Raw genomic sequence first — 21,330 nt, 5'->3', positions numbered from 1 at the left:
TCACGCAAATAACCTAAAAACTTTTGCTAATGCGAGTGAGAAATGACGTCACGCGCGCAAATGCCGTTAGTGGGAGGAAGAAGTCATTCAGAAAATTTGACTTTTTCAGCTTTGCTGTGTGAACAAATGTAATACTAAAAAAGAGCGCCAGACGGCGAAACAAAAACAGAGCCTGAAGAATTCCGGAAGCAACTCGAAGCGTCAAAACTTCACAAAAAAATCCGTAATTGCAGCTGAAACCATTACCTTTTGTATTAAACCATTAATTCAATACCTCTGCAGGCCTGATCTAAAAAATGATGAAATTTAAACCACTGCCACCAAGAGAAACAAAATGCAGCAAAATTTTATATAATTGAAAACGTTTCGTAACGTGAAAAAAGTCAGATATAATTAGGATAGTTAAAATACTGATAGGCTGAAAAACCTAACAAGGCTATCAATTGCCCTAAAATAATTCTTGATTCTAATCTCAAAAAGATCTCGCAACCAAACGGCAGATAATAATCTTAGAAACTAAGTTGAATTTTTCAAAAAAGAATTCTCAAATTCAAGAATCAGAAAACCACCGACCATTTTGACCTACTTTTGACCATTTTTTGCAAAATTTCTTTGGCAAAAGACTGCATTTATGAAAAAGTTTTAACTGTTTTTCAAAGACTTACCAAAAAATGATTGAATTTTTATTGAAATGAAATTAAAGTCCCCATGTTGCACAAAAAGACTATTTCTAGTACTTGAAACCAAAATACAAACAAAAACTGACAAAAATTGGAAAAAAGCTGCCAAAATCGGATTAGCATATGCACAATTGTATAAAACAAAACTACATCGAGGTAGACAGAGCCGTTAAGTATATGAATTATCAAAGTGAACTTGCCATATTAACTGACTTTTGACAAAAAAGACGGCTGAAAGATCCATAAATGAAGAAATTAATAGAAAAAGACAAAAAATTAACTACAAATCCAAGAAAAATGTGCCAAATTTGAACTTGAAACGCATTTTCCGGCTCTCCAAAATACTGTGTTATCATTTTTCGAGGTTTAAATTTCCATATAGCATCGCATAAAAATAGTTTCTACAAAAAATCAGATTACAACCAAAAAAACTGGGCCACTTAGACCAAAAAACGGTTATCTTCTTTATGTACCGTTCAGTCAAAAACTAATTTTCAAACTCAAAAAGTCATTCACTAAACGCAGCGCATGATCAAAAACTTCTCTCGCTCAGAAAAAATCAGTTCACATGGCAATTTTACTCACTTTCGCTTTTAGGTCAAAACAGCGTCTGAACGAATAGTACTTCCTTATTCAAAAAACCTTAAGAAAACCAATACTTCTCTTCGAGTCGTAAAAAGACAGCGCCCCAATACAATTCAAATTCTTTGAATTGTAAAAATAGGAGCGCAATAATAGCCGCCTGGAATTGCTGACGCGGCTATTAATAGGGATCAATTCAGATCAGTCAAAGAAGCATTTCCAACAGACAGACCAGCAAGACTAATATAATTGCAACAAAGTGGTTACGAGTGAAATTAATAATTCACCGCTTGACAAAAATTTCTTTTTAGGGTTTTTCATGATTGGTGTTGGCTAATTTTTTGTTGGTGTTGGCTAATTTTTTTTCTGTTGAATTTGCTTTGTAATTGTTTTGTTGAATATTGTTCTGTAATTTTTTTTCTGTTGGTGTTGGCTAATTTTCAACGATCTCGCTATTTGCCAAAGGGTATTCAAAAGTTGAAAAGTAACGTACTGATGAACATATGTAACTCTTGTTACCCAATAACCAACACCGAAAAACATAGCCGGCAGATTGCCGGAAAATAGTCGCGATAGAGGCTTGTGGCCTTCCATGAATTGAAACAACTAAAGAAATAAGATAGACCAACAGTTCTTTAATAGACCACTAGACTTTTTAGGTTAGATTCGGACTGTCAATTTTATGACAAATACGGTCTATAAGGGGAGCTTTTTCAAAATTGATAGTCGAAATCAAAAACTCAAGACTAATATTAAAGAATTAGGGCATATAAGTTTGCAAATACTTAGATGCACACTATTGATTTTTAATTAAAATGTTCATAAAATTTAAAGTTTCATAAGTGAGTTCAGAAGTCATTTTTTCGAGTGAGGTAAGTCACGCAATTGGCCTAAAAGCAGAAATGACGTCACGTACACAAATTTTAATTGCAAAGGAACAGAAGTCAATCAAGTCAATTCCAAGAAGTCAGGTCGTAAGAATCATCGATGGAGACGACGAATTAAAAAAAACATAACAGGACAAGTCCTGACGTACAATTCGAAGAATTTTCATTGACTAAACAGAAAAACTAGACCTAGGATGGACTATGAGTGAATTGAGAAAACCATTTTAAAAAAACAACTAGCGAGAAATGAAAATTTAATTCAAATTAAAAACTAGGCCTAGAATGAGCTGTGAATGCATTGGGAAAACCATTTAGAAAAACCGATCCGAAAAATCGAAAAAAAAACAGTACAAATCAGTGTGAAATTGCCGCATGTGAACAAAAAACCACTACAGAGAAACCGAATTTTTGTTCAAACACCGTTTTCTCACTCTACTTTAAAATTTGAGCAAAAAAAATTCACGCCGCAAAACCACTCGCTTTTTCGCTGCACTTCCTGTTTCGGCGTGACCAAAATCACTACTCCAATCTGACTTCAAAAATCATGAAAATGTGTGAACAGATCTTAAAAAAAAGACAGCGCCCCAATACAATTCAAATTCTTTGAATTGTAAAAAACCACGATTTCCCCAATAATAGCCGCTATCGCTTCGCGGCTATTAATCAATAACTCTTTTCAGGTAGCCTTGCTATAGTTTCATGTACACTAAAACGACAAAATCTCGAGAGCGATAGTTGCTGATATAGAACATTTCGAGATTTACCTGAAACTGACGTCGTCGAGTGATTCCGTCTCTGAACCGCAGATTGTCTGTTTCTAGATGGACTAAGATTTGAATTCGCACTCTGTTCACTGCTCCAGCTTTCCACTTTGCTCCTGACACTTCGACCTCCGTTATGGTTAGAGTCTAAACTAGCAGCGTTTGTCGAACTACGATTGCTGTCACGTAACTGCCGACTTTCTGGTACATTTTCAAGTTGAGGATTGGCTAAGAAGTTAACAGAATCGCCCTGAGAGATCAGATTTGAGGTTTCGGTCACACCGCAAACTCCGCTATCGTTACTATTATCACTCCGGTTTAACGCCGAGCTTTGAACATCATGCTCATTCAATCCCTGTTGACCAAGTTGAACTTCTTGAAAGCTCCCATGCGATGGAGGTGAGGGTCGTTGGTAATGATTAACCCTGATTTGGGGTACCTGCCGTTGATGAACTGGAATCTCGATCGGTGCTTGGGGTGTGATAATTGCCGAGGTTCTGGGGGGCGAGTTGGATGATCTATTTAGAACTACTTGGTTCATTTGAGAGCATGCACTTCTGTTTGTTACATTGGTTGAGATCTATTGGTTTGGATTTGGTCCAACAATTTAGGGGAAACGAATCGCTGGCTAATCAGACAACGTTCACAATCAAACATTGAGTTGTGGCCAGCATTACGAGCAATCTCTGTGAAAGGTAGCCATCATGTCATACGTCAACTGTTGGTCATCAAAAATCTGAAGCAACAATGTCTGAATCCTTGAAGTGCCACTGATACCTTGAAAAACCAGGCTTTAGCTCTGAATATCAGCACAAAAATTGATACAAATTTATAGCTTTATAAAAAAAAAGAAACTATACCTGTTCATGCTGCTTTTGAACGCTCATTTAATATTTAGAATGACTTGTTTACTACTGTGACCTCCGCGCTCATATTTGTTTTTATGGAAAAAATTTTCAAACATATAATTTATTCTAATTTTAGGAATCAGTAAACCAAATAACTAATAATTACAACAATTTTTCATAAATTACTTGTGTAAAAGCGATCGGGCGAAAAATATCGATATAATAAAAAGCATCAGACAAATTGGCTATTTCTTTCTCACTTTAGCAAAACTAGAGCCAGGAATACATACAGATATGCACAAGTAAGCACGGCGAAGAAATCAAATTCGAATTAGTGAAGTACTGAAAGGAGCCGAGGCAAGTATTCCTGCAAATCTGGTCACTTGAAGAACGCTACGATACATTCGTTTAAGGTCGAAACTCACAAAAACTAAATTGTGATAATCAATTTCTGAGCATACATTGCAGGAACAATCATTAAGGAAAAAAGGGACAAAATTAAATGCAGATATTGAGATTAAAGCGGATTGTTTTATTCGAAGGAACAAATCCATCAGTTACCAAAATGGGTTACTTCAATCATTTTACAATCAAAATAGTTCCTATGTTACTTTATCTTTAAGTTTCTTTTCATCAATTGATGTCTCATTTGTCTCGAAAACAAACGTTTACTTTGGGTCAAAAATCAATAAGCGTCATCTGACCGATCAGTATCGTCCGTCAAAATATTCAACTGTCGGATCAATAGTTTTAATGCTGTTAGGCTAGCATCATATCTTCATCTGTTAACGGTGAACGCATTGTGAACAGGGCTGAAGAAAGGCAGAAAGTTGATCAGCGTGTCCTTGGACAGCTGGGTGCGGATTCTTGAATGTTGTCTCACCAAATGATTTGTAGTCTTTTGCAGGTATCTAAATGAAAAATAAATGAAAAAACAGCTGGCAGATTGCCAGAAAATAGCCGCGACAGTTTCTTATATCTGCAGTTTCAAAAGGATAAAAAACATACCGGTCAGATTGCCGAAATAACTGCGAAACAGACTTGCGTGATGTAGAATATAGATAGCAACATCGAATTGATTGTCGCCAACATTTCAGTTGCCGGAAGATTAAAACGTTCTCCAAACAAAGAGTTCTTTTCAAAAAAAATTAAAATTCGTTATTGCATTTTTCGTTACATAGGAGTCATATATTGATCTTATAGGGGTTTCAAGTAATAGATCTTATAGGAGTGGTCTCAAGTAAACATTGAAAAAATAAGAAGTCATTTACAGAATGAGGAATGTCGGTTATGAAAACTCACCGCCACTAAGTTTCAGAAATAATGTCACGCACATTAGAAAAAAAGTAAAGAGCAACATGACAAATGGAAGAAATTGATGTCTTTCTGTATGGTGTGCAATAAGTAAACATACCCGGCAGATTGCCGGAAAATAGCCGCCGTTGATTCCAATAAGCATGATTGGGATTGAAATAACAGAAGATATTGAAAAAAAAGATTTTTGTACAAAAACCAAAAACATTTTTTTAAGTCCGATTTATTTTGATGGCATTTCGTAGTTGAACATACTTCTGTTTCTTAGAGAGAGGCTACAGGGGCTACTATCAATAACAATAAGCATTAGAGAGAGGTAACTAATACTTATAGGACCGACGTTCAAATAGCGGGCATCTAAAATTGGGCTTTATGGGTTTATCCCGTTTCTATTTCTGACTTCAATTTTTTATACTGACTCTGTTCATTTTGAATTGCTTTGCTGAGCAACTGATGTTCAAAATCACTTTTAGCAGAATGAGAGAGGAGAAGGCAAAATGAGGTAAAGCGAAACATTTTTTTATTCGACGAAGTAAAAAAAAATAGGAGCGCTATAATCGCCGGCTGAGAAGATGAGGGCGGCTATTAAATAGAAAAATCAGCCTCAGACGGCGAGGCAAAACCAAAAACCATGAGGACCTCAATATAACTGCGGTCAAATTACAGTGTCTAGTCCATAAACATATCCAGCCGGCAGATTGCCGGAACAGCTGCGAAATAGCCTTTCGTGGTGTAGAATAAAAAAAGGCAACAGATACAGAATTGAATTGCTGTTGCTGACCTTCTACAGACTAAAAATTCGAAATCGTTATTTCATTTTGGTTGTCTAGCTGTAATATTAAAATTGATCATCATATAGGAGTACTGTATTGACCATTTAAAAAGTTAGAGTGATCTCAATTGGCGTGACCATAATAAAAAAATTGAGGCCATTTAGAGATCGAGGTAATTCAGTTACGATCAAAAAATTTAGCACACAAATCAGTATAATGAGCTTAAGAAATAACGTCGCGGAGATAAAAGTAGCAACAGAACAGTGATGCAGCGGCATCAAAAGATCAAAAAGATAGCGCTTCCGAAGTTTGATGCGTGGAAAAAAGTAAAACGAAAAAGAGCATCAGAAGACTAAACAAAAACATAGCAACATAAGTCCTGACCTACAATTCGAAGAACTTCCTTTGACTAGACATCAAAATAGACGTAGAATGGACTATAAATGAATTGAGAAAAGCATCTGGAAAAAAATCCAATAAAAAATAAAAACTGAAAATCGATGACAAGATACCGGATATGCACAAAAAACAACTAGAGAAACCAAATTTTTGTTGAAATACAGTTTTCTTAATCTTCTTTAAAATCGAAGTAATAAAACCACGCCGAAAAAAACACTCTCTTTTTCGCTCCACTTTGTTTCGGCGTGACCAGGTTTGTCACTGCAATTTGACATCGAAAATTATGAAAATTTGCGAGCAGAACTTGAAGAAGAAGACAACACCCAAATAGAATTCAAATTCTTTGAATAGTAAAAACGAGATTACCGCAATATGCTCAGCCTACGGCTATAAAAACAGAGAGACATTTTTTCTTAATGGCTGAGATGTTAAATTTTGAGTAAAAACCGTATAGTTTATTGCTGCTTCTATTAGCTGCTCTTAAATGACCCTCAATTCGAGTGCCACACACAGTTGACGTTATCGCTTTGAAAAAAAGTGAAGTCTTTTGAAAGTGAGGATAGTAAATTTTGAGTGAGGTTAGTGAGGTAATTCAAGCCCTTGCCAGTTTCGTTAAACTCTATACGTAGATCAGGGACTTAACGACCCCGGGAAGTACGAGTTATGTTTTTCAAGACGAAAAATTTAATCGTAAGACGAAAAGTCAGAAATCTCATTAAAACAGCAGGCAAACTACAAATTATAGCCACCACAAAGACTTACAGCCATAGCATATAGCTAGAAATAGATCTAATTGATGGAATTTTATGTTCAAATAGTAAAACCTATATCAAAAATTCTTGAAATTAAAACCTAAAAATAAACGTACGACATAATAAGTGACCATTTAACGAGAGTCTAAAAGCATGTTAACAAACCGAAAAATGCACGTTTAAGGAGGCCTCTGAACGCCATGTTTAAGAGCTACCAAAAAACATGCTTAAGAAGCATCGAGGAGCATGTCTAAAGGGAACACGGTATCAACAGAAAATCCGAATTAGTCTTCAGTAAATTCTGTATCCTATTGCAAATTCACAGTTGATCTTATCAATAAATAGGGAACAGTAGTGCAGTGGTTTGTTCGCTTGCTTGGATTCTGAGGTTGGGGCCTCGCAACAGGAATGAAGGCAGTTGTAATTTGGTGTAAGCTTGCAGGTAACTGGTTTGGTGGATTCTAACCTTTTTTTTTTGTTTCCGAACGTAGTGCACGCATTAAGAAGACCAGGTCAATTAATCAAAAAAAAATTCTGCTTTCTGAGTTTAATCTATATATTGATTATAACTCGAATGCTATCCCACCATGTACAAGCTCGTAGCTTGTACATGGTGGGATAGCTCGTAGCTTGTACAATCTTCTTAGCGCTCCTTAAACATGAAACACAGCAAAGCCAAAAAAGTTGAAAAAAAATTGCTGGTTCATAGGGCAATAGACGCAAAAATTAAGCATCGCTAGCGTAAGCGGTAAGACTTATGGCTGTTGAACGAGGGGTACGTTTTCAAGCCCCCAAAACAGAACTCTAAATTCATTATTATTATTAACAGCCTTCATATAGTCTTTCTTTAATCTTGAAAAGCTTTAGAGTAACGTTATATGACCTTAACTTAAGTGTGTTAGAAGTCATTAAGAGTGCGAGGTTAGCCAATTATGATAGACTCACTGCCTATTTATTCAAGAAGTCATGCTACACACAACACAAAAGCTGTTGCGCCAACTATAAAGTCAAGTCAATAAGACATGTCACACAAAATATGCCAGCGAAAGAGAGGCATGAAAAGATCAAAAAACCTGATTTGAGGATTGCAGCGCAAAAATGTTAAACCAAAAAAGCATCAGACGATGAAACAAAAAGCAAGATACCGCAACCGAGCTTCGCTTCAACGTGACCCAAATAGCTATAATTTTTAGAAGCTATTAAAAAAATTCACTTTAAGACTCATATCAACTCAATAGGAAACAACATAGCCGGCAGATTGCCGGAATAGCTGCGAAAGAAGACCTGCGTGCCATATAATAGAGATAGAAACAGATACAGATCTAAATTGAAAAAAAAAATCGACGCCGCTCAAAAAACTAGGCTAAAAAACATTCAGCGATAAATCAATAAAAGTTGTTAAAATTCATTCCACAGAAGCCTCTAATTAGGGACCTTTACTGCACATATGAGTTCCTTTGACCTTGAACAAACTCAAATTAAACCTAAGTTTTAAAGTGCAAAAGTCATTTTATTGAGTGAGGTAAGTCACGTATGATCAAAATCTAATCACGCAAATAACCTAAAAACTTTCGCTAAAGCGAGTGAGAAATGACGTCACGCGCGCAAATGCCGTTAGTGAGAGAAAGAAGTCATTCGGAAAATTTGACCTTTTCAGCTTTGCTGTGTGAACAAATGTAAAACGAAAAAAGAGCGTCAGAAGACGAAACAAAAAACATAGCCGGAAGAATTCCGGAAGCGACTCGAAGCACCAAAACTTCACAAAAAGCTGAAGCCATTACCCTTTGTATTAAACCATTAACTCATTACCTCCGCGGGTCTGATCTAAGAATCGGTGAAATTTAAACCACTGTCACCAAGAGAAAGAAAATGCAGCAAAATTTTATTATTGAAAACGTTTGGTAACGTTAAAAAAGTCTGAAATTTTTAGGATGGTCAAACAAACTGATAGCCTGACACAGCTGACAGGGCAATCACTTGCCCTCAGATAATTAATGAATCTAATCTCAAAAAGATCGCGGAAGCAAACGGCAGATGAAAACTTTTCAAAAAAGACAGGAAAGTCAAAATTATTCAAAAAAGAGTGCTCAAACTTAAGAATCAGAAAACCACTACAATTAGATTTCTAATCACGGCAATTAAGAAAAAAATAATACATGATTCTTCCTTTTATATATGCTAGACAACATGATTTCATACTAATTCAAAAATTAAATTAATCATAGAAAAACAAAAGCAACAGAATAATAATCAAAGGCAAACAATCGTCTAAAAACAATACCAAGCCCGGAAAAAAATGCAATGAAAGGTAAAAAGTCGAAATGTTGGAAAAGACTTTCTAGCAAACTCCCAGTACTGCCTTATTTTGAATTAAATCAATTGCAAACCGAAGAAACCAAGATCTAAGAAAAAGCTGAATTCATTCATTTTTTTAACAACTGAAAAAATCAATATAACGAATACAAAAGTAGGTGCCAGGACAAAACTAGAAAGATACAAACGAGAATGTGAAGAATATGGACACAATGTTAGGAACACCGTAACAAAAAGACCAATTCTTGATTTTTGAAAGTTAAAAATCAAATTTAAAAAAACCAAGAAAAACGAGTACATTTCATTGATCAGCATTCGAGACATAGAAAAGACAACGAGTCATTCGAGACAAAAATCCAACTTGCTGAACAGAATAAAACAAGAAAAAGCTGAATTCAGACATACGAAACAATGAAACATTTTGCAAAAAAGTGGTCAAAAAATATTTAAGACTGCATTTATGAAAAAAATTTATCTGTTTTTTCAAAAACTTAACACCAAAAAACGATTGAATTTTCATTGAAACGAAATTAAAATCCCTCATGTTCCTCAAAACACTATTTCTAGTAATTAAAAGCAAAATACAAACAAAAAACTAAAAAAATTTGCAAAAAACTACGAAAATCGGATTAGCAAATGTACAATTTTATGAAACAAAATTACATCGAGGTAGAAAGAGGCATTGAGTATATGAATTATCAAAGGGAAGTTGCCATATTAACTGATTTTTGACAAAAAACAGCTAAAAGATCCAAAATGAAGAGATTAATAGAAAAAAAAGCCAAAAAAATTAACTAAAAAATCAAGAAATATGTGCCAATTTCGCATTTGAAACGCAATTTCAGGCTATGCAAAATACTGTGCTATCAATTTCTGGGGTTTACATTTCAACATAGCATCGATTAAAAATTATTTCTACAAAAAACTAAATTACAAGCAAAAAAACAAGGCCACTTAGACGAAAAAACGGCTAAAAACGGTTATCTATATGTGCCATTCAGTCAAAAACTACTTTTCAATGTCAAAAAGTCATTCACTAAACGCAGCGCATGATCAAAAAACTTCTCTCGCTCAGAAAAAATTAGTTCACACTGCAATTTTACTCACTTTCGCTTTTAGGTCAAAACATCGTCTGAACGAATAGTACTTCCGGTAAAAAAAAAAAAAACCTTAAGAAAACCAATACTCCTCTTCGAGTCGTAAAAAAAACCAAGAGCACCGCAATATAGCTACGCTCAGCTTACAGCTTCGCAGCTATAATCAGTAAACAAGACATTAGCTTATTAGTTACGTGCTATTAAATGCGTAAAATATTGTATCTCGAAGCTCCTATCTCCGCTCAGCTAAAATGAGCAGCTGAGATATTGAAGCAAAATTGAGCCACCTCACCTCTGCAACGATTGTTTCCTTTCCTCAATGAACTTGGCGTCTTTGTTGCCCATGGTCCTCTTAGGCGGGAAATCAAAAGTGTCAACCACAGGATATTCCTTCCTTAGAGAGTTGTGGAAGTCGTAGAATTGTTGATATCTAAACAAGATATGGTTTATTGCCGACGGTAACAATTCCAACACAGAGCCATAAAAACTTAAAGACATGAATAGACATTTTAACCCCTTCTTATCTTAATCTGCCGCTGGTAGAGTTATCTATATCAGCATGACCTTCTGTTAATAATATAAGCAATAAACTCATACTTACAATTTACTGTCGACTATTTTCAAAATTGTATTTGAGTCCCGTGGTTCTTGAGATTAAAGGATTTAAAATGCCTATACGTCCCGTCAAGCTTGCATTAGAAACGGGGCTGATTTCATTTTCTGATATCATTTTGAACCTCGAAACATTTTTTTTCATTAGACGCGGGAAGCTAAAACCTATAGTGACCTCAATACCGGGAGAACGTCAACAACCGCGATTACTTACAGACCTTTTAAATATTCTCCACTCTTCGTGTTTTACCCTGATGTGCACGTGGTAAATGTGATGGGAGTGACGTAAGAAGCAGGAAGGAATCCAAACATTCACAAACATAGCTGCCAATTCCTCAACAGTCAGAAATTCACTTCCTAAAAAGTATAGCTTTCACTCTCTAACGCAAAAAAAAAAACAATCATAGAGAAATAATTCACCCCTACAAAAAACAATAATGATTCAATTTTTCAACACTCGTTATGTCTGCAAACATGTTTCGAAACGCTTACAGTCAACTGAAGTTGCTGAGAAGTTAGAAATTCACTGTGCTGAGGTGAAATGAATTTTACGTAAACTAAACCCCTCAACGCCTTTCCAATCCACCTCCTCCCCCTCAGCTTTAATTCAGCGGGTGCATATTAATTACATCCACAAAATGGGAAAGAACCACCCAATAAAATTTTAAAATTTTCTTATTGCTGGTGTTTATGAATGAACATACTAGTTCAAGTAGGAATCTGTTCATTCAAACTACCACAGTTGTTATCGCCATCGAGAAATTTTCAATCTGAAATCGATTAGATTTTCTTTTTCCATCAGTTTTCATATAGCAACAGTGAAAAAGAGTGGCAGAAACGGGAAATCAAATCGCAAAGCAAAATTCCGCTGATGTTTCGGATTTACGTAATATTCATAGGGAGGGCGCTAAAAAGTTGTTTAATCGGTTAACTTGTGCTGCTATCACGAACTTGTGCTGTAAACTGCTGCTATCACGAGAGTTGATTCAAGTTATTTAATCAACACCTGTTGCGATAATAGCAGTTGAATAAACTGCCAGTGTAATAAATTTTAATGCCCGATCGACACCGGAAAAACACTTCAGCATTAGACTACGAGTTTATCACACTCATTCATCGCCACTGTTACTAAGTAAACAGTGGTGATAAAAGAGTGGTGATATTATCGTAGTCCAAGGATGGAAACAGTTTGATAAACTTGTAGTCGAAAAAAACTTGCGTGGTGTGTTATATGTGTTGTGGGTAGTGTGTGCGGTGTGTGTGTGTGGTGTGTGTGTGTGTGTGTGTGTGTGTGTGTGTGTGTGGCGTGTAAGTGGTGTGTGTGCGTGTGTTTGGTGTGTGGTGTGTATGTGTGGTGTGCGTGCTTGCGTTTGGGTGTGTGTGTGGGTTGTGTCTGTGGTGTGTGTGTGTGTGTGGGGTGTGTCTTGTGTCTGGTTTGTGGGCGTGTGTGCGTGCGTGTGTGTGTGTGTGTGTGTGTGTGTGTGTGTGTGTGTGTGCGTGTGTGTATGTCTGCGTGTGAGCGTGAATGTGTAGGTGTACGTGTGTGTAAGTGTGTGTGTGTGTGTGTGTAAGTGTGCGTGTGGATGTGTGTAAGTGTGTCTGTGTGCGTGCGTGTGTGTGCGTGGGTCCGTGTGTGCCTGCGAGTGTGTACGTGCGTGTTAGTTTGTGTGTGTAAGTGTGTGTGTGTCTGTGTGTGTGTTGGGTGTTTGTGTGTGTGTGTGTGTGTGTGTGTGTGTGTGTGGCTGTATGTGTGTGTCTGTGTGGGGGGGGGGCGCATGAGGACAAAACGAAGAACAGATCCGAAGAAATATCAATTACCTTTGAAAAGGTAACTGTCCACAAAATAAAAATGAAAAACCAATAAAACGGTGTTCAATTTTGAAATTTGAAATGATCGCAACAGGTGTTAAAAAAATTTCCACACGGTTGTTATCGCCCTGGAAGTTATCATAACACCTCGGCTTCGCCTCGGAGTTTGATAACTTCTCGGTGGTGATAACAACATGCACACTATTGATCTTCAACTTGTATGTTCATTAAATTTAAAGTTAAACAAGTGAGTTCAGAAGTCATTTTTTAAGTGAGGTAAGTCTCGCAAATGACCTGAAAGCACAAATGATGTCACACACACAAATTTTAACTGCAAAGCAGTAGAAGTAACTGAAGTCATTGAAAAAGTCACTTCCAAGAAGTCCGGTCGTAAGAACCATCGATGGAGACGACAAATTAAAAAACATAGCAGGACAAGTCCTGAAGTACAATTCAAACAATTGTCATTGACTAAACAAAAAAACTAGATCTAGAACGGACTATGAGTTAATTGGGAGCACCATTTAGAAAAAAATCAGATAAAAAAAATCGAAACAGTAAAAATCAAAATGAAGTTCCCATATGTGAACCGAAAACCGCTAACGAGAAATGGGAATTCGGTTCAAACAAAAATTTAGGCCGAGAAGGAACTAAGAATGAATTGAGAAAACCAATCAGAAAAAAAATCAGATCCAACAAATCGAAAAACAGTAAACATCAAAGTGAAATTGCCGCACGTGAACAAAACCACTAGCGAGAAAACGAATTTTTGTTCAAACACCGTTTTCACAATCTACTTCAAAAACAGAGCAAACAAATTTCACGCCGCAAAAACTTTTCCTTTTTCGCTCGACTTCCTGTTTCGGCGTGACCAAAATCACTACTCCAATTTCACTTCAAAAATCATGAAAGCGTATGAACAGATCTTAAAAAATCTAGCCGGAAGAATTCCGGAAGCGACGCCAAGCGTCAAAAATTTACAAAAAACCATAATTGCAACTGAAGCCATTATCTTTTGTATTAAACCGTTAACTCATTACCTCCCCAGGTCTCATCTAAAAATCGGCGAAATTTAAAAAACTAACACCAAGAGAAACAAAATGCAGCCAAATTTTATATTATTGAAAACGTTTGGTAACGTTTAAAGTCTCAAATAATTAGGATAGTCAAAATATTGATAGGCTGACAAAAGTGACAGGGCTATCAATTGCACTAACATAATTCATGATTTCAATTTCAAAAAGATTGCGAAAGCAAACGGCAGGTAAATCTTAGAAACTAAGTTGAATTTTTCAAAAAAGAATGCTCAAATTTAAGAAACAGAAAACCACTACAAAAAGATTACTAAACACTGCAATTACTAAAAAAACAACCCATGCTTCTTCCTTGTTGTATATACGCTAGACAACATGCTTTCATACTAATTCAAAAATTAAATTTATCATAGAAAAGACAGAAGCAACAGAATAAAATTCAGAGCCGTTTAAAAACAATATCAAGGCCAAAAAATGGGAAAGAAAAATCAGCGGAAGCTTTGGAAAAAGCTTTCTTGGAAACTATCAGTACTGCCTTATGTTGAAGGAAATCAATTCCAAAGAAATGACAAAAATCTAAGAAAAAGCTGAAAGCATTCTACTTTTAACTGAAAAAATCAATATAACTCACATAAATGTAGTCGCCGGGAAAAAGCTAGAATGATACAAACGAAGATATGAAGAATTTGGTCCAAATGCAAGGAACACCGTAACAAAAAGTTGAACTCTTGATTTTTGAAAGTTAAAAATCAAATTAAAAAAAAACATAGCCGGAAGAAATCCGGAAGCGACTCGAAGCGTCAAAACTTCACTAACACAACCGTAATTGCAGCGGAAGGCACTACCTTTTGTATAAAACCATTACCTCACTACCTCTCCAGGTCTGTTCTAAAATTTGTGAAACTTAAACCACTGTAACCAAGAGAATTAAAATGCAGAAAAATTTTATATTATTGAAAACGTTTGGTAACGTTAAAAAATAGGAAATAATTAAGGTGGCCAGAAAACGGATAGTCTGTAAAAACTGACAAGGTTATCAATTTCCCTCAAATAATTCATGATTCTAACCTGAAAAAGGTTGCGAAAGCAAACGGCAGATAATTATCTTAAAAACTAAGTTAAATCTTTTCAAAAAAGAAAGCTCAAATTTAAGGATCAGAAAACACCTATAATGACACTTATAACAGCTATAATGACACTTCTAACCACTGCAAGTAAGACAAAAAACAACACACACTTGACCTTGTTGTACATATGCTAGAAAACATGATTTCATACTAAATCAAAATTTAAATTGATCATAGAAAAGACATAAGCAGCAGAATAATCAAAGAAAAAAACGTTTAAATTAATACAAAGACCGGAAGAAAGTTGCAGTAAATAGTCATAAGTAGAAATTTTGGAAAAAGCTTGCTATCAAACTTTCAGTCCTGCCTTATGTTGAATGAAATCAATTGAAAACCAAAGAAATGACGAAAATCTAAGAAAAAGCTGAAATCATTCATTCTTAACAACTGAAAAAAATCAATAAACCGAAAATAAATGTAGGTGCCAGGGCAAAGCTAGATTGATACTAACTTAAATGTGAAGAACATTGGCACAATGTAAGGAACACCGTAACATTTAAAAAATTCAAGAAAAAAGAATACATTTCATTGTTCAGCATTCAAGACATTGAAAAGGTAACTAGTCATCCGATACAAAGATCTATCCTCCTGAAAAGAACAAAAAACATAGGAAAAAGCAGAGCTAATACATACGAAACATTGAAACATTTTGCAAAAAAATAGTCAAAGAACTTTTAAGTTAAGACTGCATTTAGGAAAAAGTTTTACCTGTTTTTTTCAAAACTTAACGCCAAATGATTGATTTCTTATTGAAATGAAATTAAAGCCCCTCATGTTGCACAAAAAAAAACTTTCTAGCATATACAACCAAAATACAAACAAAAAACTCATGAAAATCGGAAAAAAAAAACTACCAAAATCGGATTAGCATATGTACAATTTTATGAAACAAAATTAAATCGAGGTAGAAAGAGGCGTTGAGTATATGAATTATCAAAGACACGTTGCCATATTACCTGATTTTTGACAAAAAGACGGATAAGCGATCCAAAAACGAAGAATTTATTAGAAAAAAAGCCAAAAATTAACAAGAAAATCAAGAATTATGTACCAATTTTCAACTTGAAACGCAGTTTCAGGCTCTGCAAAACACAGTGGCATCAATTTCCGAGGTTGACATTTCAAAAATGCATAGAACAAAAATTTGTTCTACAAGAAACCAAATTAAAAGCAAAAAAATTGGGCCACTTAGACGAAAAACGGCTAAAAATGGCTATCTAAATGTGCAATTCAATCAAAAACTACTTTTCAAAGTCAAAAAGTCATTCACTAAAGGCAGCGCATGATCAAAACACTTCTCTCGCTTAGCGAAAATCTGTTCACCAAGAAAGCTTTTCTCACTTTTGCTTTTGGGTCAAAATGCCGCGTGAATAAATCTAATTCCTGTAAAAAAAAAACCGAGAGAAAACCAATACTCCTCTTCGAGTCGCAATTACAGAACAAAAAAAGAAAAAGCAGAATTCAACATACGAAACATTGAATTGTTTTTCAAAAACTTAACGCCAAATGATTGAATTTTTATAGAAACGAAATTAAAGTCCCTCATGTTGCACAAAAAAACTATTTCTAGCATATACAACCAAAATACAAACAAAAAACTCACGAAAATCGAAAAAAACTACCAAAATCGGATTAGCATATGTACAATTTTATGAAACAAAATTAAATTGAGGTAGAAAGAGGCGTTGAGTATATGAATAATCAAAGACACGTTGCCATATTAACTGATTTTTGACAAAAAGACGGTTAAAAGATCCAAAAATGAAGAATTTAATAGAAAAAAAAGCCAAAAATTAACAAAAAAATCAAGAATTATGTACCAATTTTCAACTTGAAACGCATTTTCAGGCTCTGCAAAACACAGCTGCATCAATTTCCGAGTTTGACATTTCAATATTGTATGGAATAAACATTTGTAGCATATACAACCAAAATACAAACAAAAAACTCACGAAAATCGAAAAAAAACTACCAAAATCGGATTAGCATATGTACAATTTTATGAAACAAAATTAAATTGAGGTAGAAAGAGGCGTTGAGTATATGAATAATCAAAGACACGTTGCCATATTAACTGATTTTTGACAAAAAGACGGTTAAAAGATCCAAAAATGAAGAATTTAATAGAAAAAAAAGCCAAAAATTAACAAAAAAATCAAGAATTATGTACCAATTTTCAACTTGAAACGCATTTTAAGGCTCTGCAAAACACAGCTGCATCAATTTCCGAGTTTGACATTTCAATATTGTATGGAATAAACATTTGTTCTACAAGAAACCAAATTAAAAGCAAAAAAATTGGGCCACTTAGACGAGAAAACGGCTAAAAACGGCTATCTAAATGTGCAATTCAATCAAAAACTACTTTTCAAAGTCAAAAAGTCATTCACTAAAAGCAGCGCATGATCAAAACACTTCTCTCGCTTAGCGAAAATCTGTTCACCAAGAAAGCTTTTCTCACTTTTGCTTTTGGGTCAAAATGCCGCGTGAATAAATCAAATTCCTGTAAAAAAAACCGAGAGAAAACCAATACTCCTCTTCGAGTCGCAATTACAGAACAAAAAAAGAAAAAGCAGAATTCAACATACGAAACATTGAATTGTTTTTCAAAAACTTAACGCCAAATGATTGAATTTTTATTGAAACGAAATTAAACTCCCTCATGTTGCACAAAAAAACTATTTCTAGCATATACAACCAAAATACAAACAAAAAACTCACGAAAATCGAAAAAAACTACCAAAATCGGATTAGCATATGTACAATTTTATGAAACAAAATTAAATTGAGGTAGAAAGAGGCGTTGAGTATATGAATAATCAAAGACACGTTGCCATATTAACGGATTTTTGACAAAAAGACGGTTAAAAGATCCAAAAATGAAGAATTTAATAGAAAAAAAAGCCAAAAATTAACAAAAAATTAAAAATTATGTACCAATTTTCAACTTGAAACGCATTTTCAGGCTCTGCAAAACACAGCGGCATCAATTTCCGAGGTTGACATTTCAATATTGTATGGAATAAACATTTGTTCCACAAGAAACCAAATTAAAAGCAAAAAAATTGGGCCACTTAGACGAAAAACGGCTAAAAACGGCTATCTAAATGTGCAATTCAATCAAAAACTACTTTTCAAAGTCAAAAAGTCATTCACTAAAAGCAGCGCATGATCAAAAAACTTCTCTCGCTTAGCAAAAATCTGTTCACCAAGACAGCTTTTCTCACTTTTGCTTTTAGGTCAAAATGCCGCGTGAATAAATCTACTTCCCGTAAAAAAAAACCGAGAGAAAACCAATACTCCTCTTCGACTCGTAATTACAGAACAGAAAAAGAAAAAGCAGAATTCAACATACGAAACATTGAATTGTTTTTCAAAAACTTAACGCCAAAAAATTATTGAATTTTTATTGAAACAAAACTAACGTCCCACATTTTGCACAAAAAGACTTTCTAGTAGCTAAAACCAAAATACAAACAACAAAACAGACAAGACTTGAAAACTATCTTAATCGGATTAGCATATGTACAATTTTATAAAACAAAATTACACCGAGATAGAAAGAGGCGTTGAGTATATGAATTATCAAAGAGAAGTTGCCATATTAACATATTTTTGACAAATGGAAGGCTGAAAGATCCAAGAACATATTAGAAAAAACAAACCAAAAATTAACTTAAAAAATCAAGCAATACGAGCCAAATTTGAACTTGAAACGCGTTTTCTGGCTCCGCAAATTACTGTGGTATCAATTTTCGAGATTAAAGTTCAATATAGCATCGAATAAAAATGATTTCGACAAGAAACCAAATTACAAGCAAAAAAACTGGGCCACTTAGACAAAAAAACGGCTAAAAACGGTTATCTATATGTGCCGTTCAGTCAAACACTACTTTTCATAGTCAAAAAGTCATTCATTAAACACAGCGCATGATCAAAAGACTTCTCTAGCTCAGAAAAATAAGTTCACACGGCAATTATACTTACTTTCGCTTTTAGGTCAAAACATCGTCTGAACGAATAGTACTTCCGGTAAAAAAAAACCTTAAGAAAACCATAACTTCTCGTCGAGTCGTAAAAAGACAGCTCCGCAATACAATTCAAATTCTTTGAATTGTAAAAACCACGATGTCCCCAATAATAGCCGCTATCGCTTCGCGGCTATTAAACATAACCCACTAACGTCGGGGTAATTGCTTCTCATATAACTGGCGAGCGGTTGTCTTCGTCAAGTCTGGAGTCTAGTAGGCCAAAAGTTTCTAATAGACTTAATGCCCTCCGGGTACTGTCTGTTTATCCCATTTTTGAATACGAAAAGTCACAAGGGTCAGACGAAAAATCGGTCAAGCGAAAAATCACATAAAAAAGACCACAGGACTAATATATTTATTCTAAACTTTGTTTGAGAGCAATTAACAATGCTTCAGTTATTTCTTAGTTGTATAAAAATTGCAATTAAATGCTACAGGTTCCAACAATATTGGAAGACTTTAGCATTGTTTATCCTTTCCGCTAAAGAAAACGAAGACTTATAATTGACATTTTACAACTTATGATCGTATACGTAAAATTACAAGAACCAGAACTTTGTTAATAAGCGAAGAAAACGAAAGAGGTTTACGAATTGAGTGAAAGAATTCTTTCTTACCTGGTAAAGGTCCTCTCAAAACATTGATCTCGTTTCTTAAATGATGGATAGTTCGCTCTTTGTTCAAATTGTCAGTGTGCAATTGCTCATTCAATTCAAGTAACTCAGCATGCAATCCACTCATTGCCACCAGCTTCGCATCGTACGATGTTCCCGAGGAATTCTCGGTAGGAGTCTCTAAATCATTCAAGGCAGCAACAGTGTCAGTGTAAGCGGTCTCCGCCTCCAGGTCCTCGAGGTCAATTGACAAGGATCCACTGGTGCTCACAACGTCCAAGCCGTCCAGAGGGGAGCTGTCGATATCGACACCAGCACCAGAGCCCAACTCTCGTTCTAAAAACGCTGCACATATGCATAAATTTGAATATTGTTGCACCTTTTCGATAATTACAGACAACAAAGCATGTCATGTTTTGATAGAGCAAAGACGGCAATGAGGTGTTAACAAAAATGTCGAGCTCTCACTACTGATTTTTTATTTTGCAGCACTCTTGTAAGTTAGAATCCAAAACTATCCAAAATTTCACAATCCAAACTATTACGCAACTGTTTGAAAATCCTCAGCCTCAGATTCCCTAAGATACGCGTTAAAGAACCGATAGAAAGGATACGCACTGAAAAAGAATTATAAAATCCGATTTAAAAACTTCACAAGTCAAATTTATCTTTTAATGCTCGTTGTTTCTAAATCCATTAACATTCTTTGCTGTTTGCAAACATTCTTATGTAATATTATCCAACAGACAATAACCTTGTTCCGAACTTTCAGTTTTAGCACTGTTCTCAGAAGAGCCCTCCTTCTCCACTTGTGATTGATGATCCTGCTGTTGTTGTCTGAGAATGTTGACTGCACTGACATATCTCTTCAACTGACCTTTCAGCACTTCAATTTCCCTCTTCATTCTGCTGATTTCACTCTCATCTGATGTATGATTGCCGCTTCCACTAGACGACAGTTTGCTCATTTCAGCTGAAAGAGGTGTAAACAGTATTTTGATTAGAGCAATACACACTCAAGTCAAAACGCTAATACTCATATGCGAGATCAGCTTCATCACGTTAGACGAGTATATAATTGTAATCTCGTTTGGTTTCTCCCATAAGGAATTCCATTTTTCGCATGGGCAAGGAGGCTAATGTGCAGATATAAAATCAACTTGTGCCAGGTAGAAAAAAAGTTTTTATCAAGTAAACAACTCAATTTACTAAACAACGTAAAATGAGAAGCAATGCGAATTGCTCTCAAACGACAGGTGAGCGGTTGTCTTCGTCAGTAGCTAGCCACGGTTTAGTGAGGCTAGCATTAATTAATTGAAGGGGCGTAAGGTGACCGCGGCGGGGTTGCAAAAATGAATTGGGGGAACTGATGTGGTGGCGGTGTGTGGTTCGGAGTGTGGGATCAATTTCTAAGAACCGCCCTTCACACCATAAGTATAAGTCTCCAAAGCAGTTTCTGTTAAAAACATACCTGAAGACTAGTGGGCTGAACGGCTCTAAGAGAACTTAATGCCAAACTGGCGCCACCTTATTATCCCGTTTCTGAAAACGAAAGTCAAATGGGTCAGACGAAAAATCGGCCAAGCGAAAAATTGCATAACAGAGACAAACAAGATTAATATATGTGCTACAAATTGCTTTTGAGAGCAACTTATAATGCTTTCCCAAAAAATGCCCTTTAACTCAATTATGATGAA

At 35.3% G+C, this 21,330-nt stretch overlaps 2 protein-coding genes across 3 annotated transcripts in view; both read right to left on the bottom strand.

Moving 5' to 3' along the window:
* Positions 1–3,675, bottom strand: part of LOC142337532 (uncharacterized) — a 54,797-nt gene extending 51,122 nt beyond the window's left edge. The window contains exon 1 of the mRNA XM_075386826.1: positions 2,914–3,675. Coding sequence (XP_075242941.1) covers positions 2,914–3,451 — 538 coding nt within the window. The 5' untranslated portion in view covers positions 3,452–3,675. The remainder of the gene's footprint in view (positions 1–2,913) is intronic.
* A 188-nt stretch (positions 3,676–3,863) lies between these two features.
* Positions 3,864–21,330, bottom strand: part of LOC142337531 (sorting nexin-29-like) — a 43,953-nt gene continuing 26,486 nt past the window's right edge. The window contains exons 8-12 of one of the 2 annotated variants that reach the window (XM_075386825.1): positions 20,388–20,606; positions 19,637–19,969; positions 11,237–11,375; positions 10,699–10,836; positions 3,864–4,669 (exon numbers count right to left, since the gene is read on the bottom strand). In XM_075386825.1, coding sequence (XP_075242940.1) covers positions 4,537–4,669; positions 10,699–10,836; positions 11,237–11,375; positions 19,637–19,969; positions 20,388–20,606 — 962 coding nt within the window. In that variant the 3' untranslated portion in view covers positions 3,864–4,536. The remainder of the gene's footprint in view (positions 4,670–10,698; positions 10,837–11,236; positions 11,376–19,636; positions 19,970–20,387; positions 20,607–21,330) is intronic. The other variant, XR_012758951.1, reaches the window with a different exon arrangement.

Source organism: Convolutriloba macropyga, chromosome 4 (genome assembly GCF_964194025.1).
Source record: "Convolutriloba macropyga chromosome 4, txConMacr16.3, whole genome shotgun sequence".
NCBI lineage: Eukaryota > Metazoa > Xenacoelomorpha > Acoela > Convolutidae > Convolutriloba > Convolutriloba macropyga.
The sequence above is the reverse complement of the archived record's forward strand: the minus strand, read 5'-3'. Positions and strand labels throughout refer to the sequence as shown.